Source organism: Brachycentrus maculatus, unplaced genomic scaffold (assembly GCF_059751285.1).
Source record: "Brachycentrus maculatus isolate JH-2025_06_01 unplaced genomic scaffold, ASM5975128v1 h1tg000105l, whole genome shotgun sequence".
Taxonomy (NCBI): domain Eukaryota; kingdom Metazoa; phylum Arthropoda; class Insecta; order Trichoptera; family Brachycentridae; genus Brachycentrus; species Brachycentrus maculatus.
This window is the reverse complement of record NW_028280859.1, coordinates 722,691-725,234: the sequence shown is the minus strand read 5'-3', so window position 1 is coordinate 725,234 and position 2,544 is coordinate 722,691. Positions and strand designations below refer to the sequence as shown.

General features: G+C 29.1%; 1 protein-coding gene across 1 annotated transcript; it reads right to left on the bottom strand.

The window, feature by feature from the left end:
- Positions 1–317: 317 nt before the first annotated feature.
- On the bottom strand, positions 318–2,141 carry Blos2 (biogenesis of lysosome-related organelles complex 1 subunit 2). Its single transcript, XM_088258923.1, has 4 exons — positions 1,966–2,141; positions 1,751–1,881; positions 1,452–1,563; positions 318–585 (listed from the first exon to the last, which is right to left on the bottom strand). The coding sequence occupies exons 1-4, from the start codon at positions 2,009–2,011 to the stop codon at positions 449–451; spliced, it is 426 nt and encodes a 141-aa protein (XP_088115049.1). The 5' UTR covers positions 2,012–2,141; the 3' UTR covers positions 318–448.
- Between the last annotated feature and the right edge of the window lie 403 nt (positions 2,142–2,544).

Genomic DNA, 2,544 nt, shown 5'->3' with positions numbered 1-2,544 from the left:
TTAATAGATCAGGGTTACAAGCAATGGAATCAACTTATAAATAAACTATGTGCATAGTAGGTAAAATTATTTGACCATTTTTTATATTGTGAATAAAATTAATACTCCAGTATAAATTCGAGACTTCCAAGTCGAGAAGTTCGACAAGTTGAGAAGTTGTCTTAGAATGTATAAGTAATCACCCACCAGGAAATAACACCAATTTTTGCGAATGATATTTTCCATTTCATATTTTCAGCAAATGATATTTTCTATATTTTCTATAGTTACATAATATTTTCTGTGTTTGCATTTCCATTTCAAATAAAACACAGAAAAATAAACAACATATATTATTAAAACAAAATCATTAAACAAATTACTTGATAATGAAATGTGAAATGAAATGTATTTTAAATTACAGACTAAATAAAAGGTTTACAAATTTAAGTTAACAAGTTTAGAAATTTTATCGTTTCTCCAGATATTTAAATTTGGCTTCGAGTTTCTTCGAGTAAGAATCTAGTTTGTAAGCAGCTTGTTCTAATTTATTGACACTTTCCTCCATGGCGTCTATTTTTTGTAAATATGGCAGGAGAGTAATATCTGAAATAAATTATATAACATACATTTTGGATCGAAATTCACAAATCATGAGATGAGACTCAAAAGCATTTAGAAGGTAGGGAAAAGAATACTAATTAGATATTAATATTTTTTGTTTTCTTTTTTCAATTACGACAATTCTGTAAAAATGTCTTTTTGACAGCCTGGAGTTAATGGAGGTAGACAACACTAAATATTTAATAGACAAAAAAATTAAACGGAATTTGCAAACTTAAAACAAATTTCATCTTAAAAAATATGAAATAACTCTATTTACAAAACTACTATAGTTATTAAATGACAAAAGTATTAAGGAGCTGTTAATAAATGGATAATGAAGTGAGCGGAAACTAAATATGTGTCATGCTACTACACATCCATGATTGCGTGACAAATGACAGGCAAGTAGCTAACAAATAATTTATCAAACAAGTATTTTAAAGTGTGCCCTCTTGATGAGAAAACCCAGTAAGGACAATTGTTGCCAATTTTAAACAATAAACATGTATATGATGAAAAAATATACGTGGTGAATTATTACATGTTTATTTTAGTTTATAATGTATTTAATTTAAATAGTTACAATTAGTTTTGTTAATTTTGTTCCCCTCTATAGTATAGCTATTAGCACATTCAGTTATGATGCATAGGTTTCTGGGTTCTATTCCAAGAGAGAATTTATATCAATTCTGCATTTATATGCAGGATTGATCATAAGTCACATTAACACTGCATCAATATGATAAGCATGATTGGATGTCAATGAGGGTAAAAAGAATATTATAGGTCTCTTCAAAATAACTAGCAACCGAAGGAAATTAATTTATTAATGCAAAAATGTAGAAGATTATCATTATTTAACTTACATAGTTTGTCTAATTCACTCATTGTAGTAGACAAGTTTCCAGCGATTCTGTGGAAGTCAGTGTACTTTGAAATGGTTAATCTATTCATTTCTTCTAAGAGTTTATAATCATCCTAAAAAAAAATATTTTTTCACCAATGCAATGTTAATCTAACACAAACCTAAGGGTTTGCGTAAAATTATAGTCAGCGTCAATATTAATACCATATATATCTTTTCAGACTGTAATATAAATATTATATTGCTTTGAAGTCATGCGTGAAGCGACACAGGTCTCTGTGAATTTATTTAGGTACATACTTGAGTAGAAGTAAGCTCCCCATAAAGATAATCCGACGTTTTTTGAAACATAGTAGTTGCCAATCGACTTAGATTCGGGTCATGGGGATCTAAGGCTTCAAAACTAGATGTGCTTGTTGATAAAGTGGGTCCTGAAAATAATTTATTTATTGCATACAATAATAAATATATGTTTTAAATGCATTAAGTATTATATTGTAATACTGAAAATCAACCTCTTTTAGGAGATTCCGTTGGATCACAAGGGTTTTCTTCTTCCATTTTGAAAAACAAACAATTTTACGCCAGAACAATATAAATATCCAATACGATTATTCCGACTACTAATTTACGTGAGAAATGTCAGATTTGACAATGACACCTGGTGACCAATGGTGAGCCATCGAACCGTAGACTATTTGCATTTTATAATTTTCATAGACAATAAAAGAAGATTGCGGTCTTCCTATTTGATATAGGGGAAACCGGGGCGGATCGGGGTACCTAATGTTCACAAATATGACAATAAATTTGAAAAAAAGTGCTTGGATTTTGTTTATATTCTCATTATTTAGTTATTTTTGGACAATATGATGTAAGAAAAAAAAACTATAACATGCACGTAAAGCATTAAACAAAAATGAAAATATAATTTTTCCAATCTGCCCGGGGTGGAATGGGGTACACATATTAGATTACTTATAATTAGTTATTTATGAAATGACCAACCATAACATACACATATAAAGAGACTCAGAAACACATTGGACCGAAAATGGACACTTAACAACAGCAAAAGGTAATACAATATACTT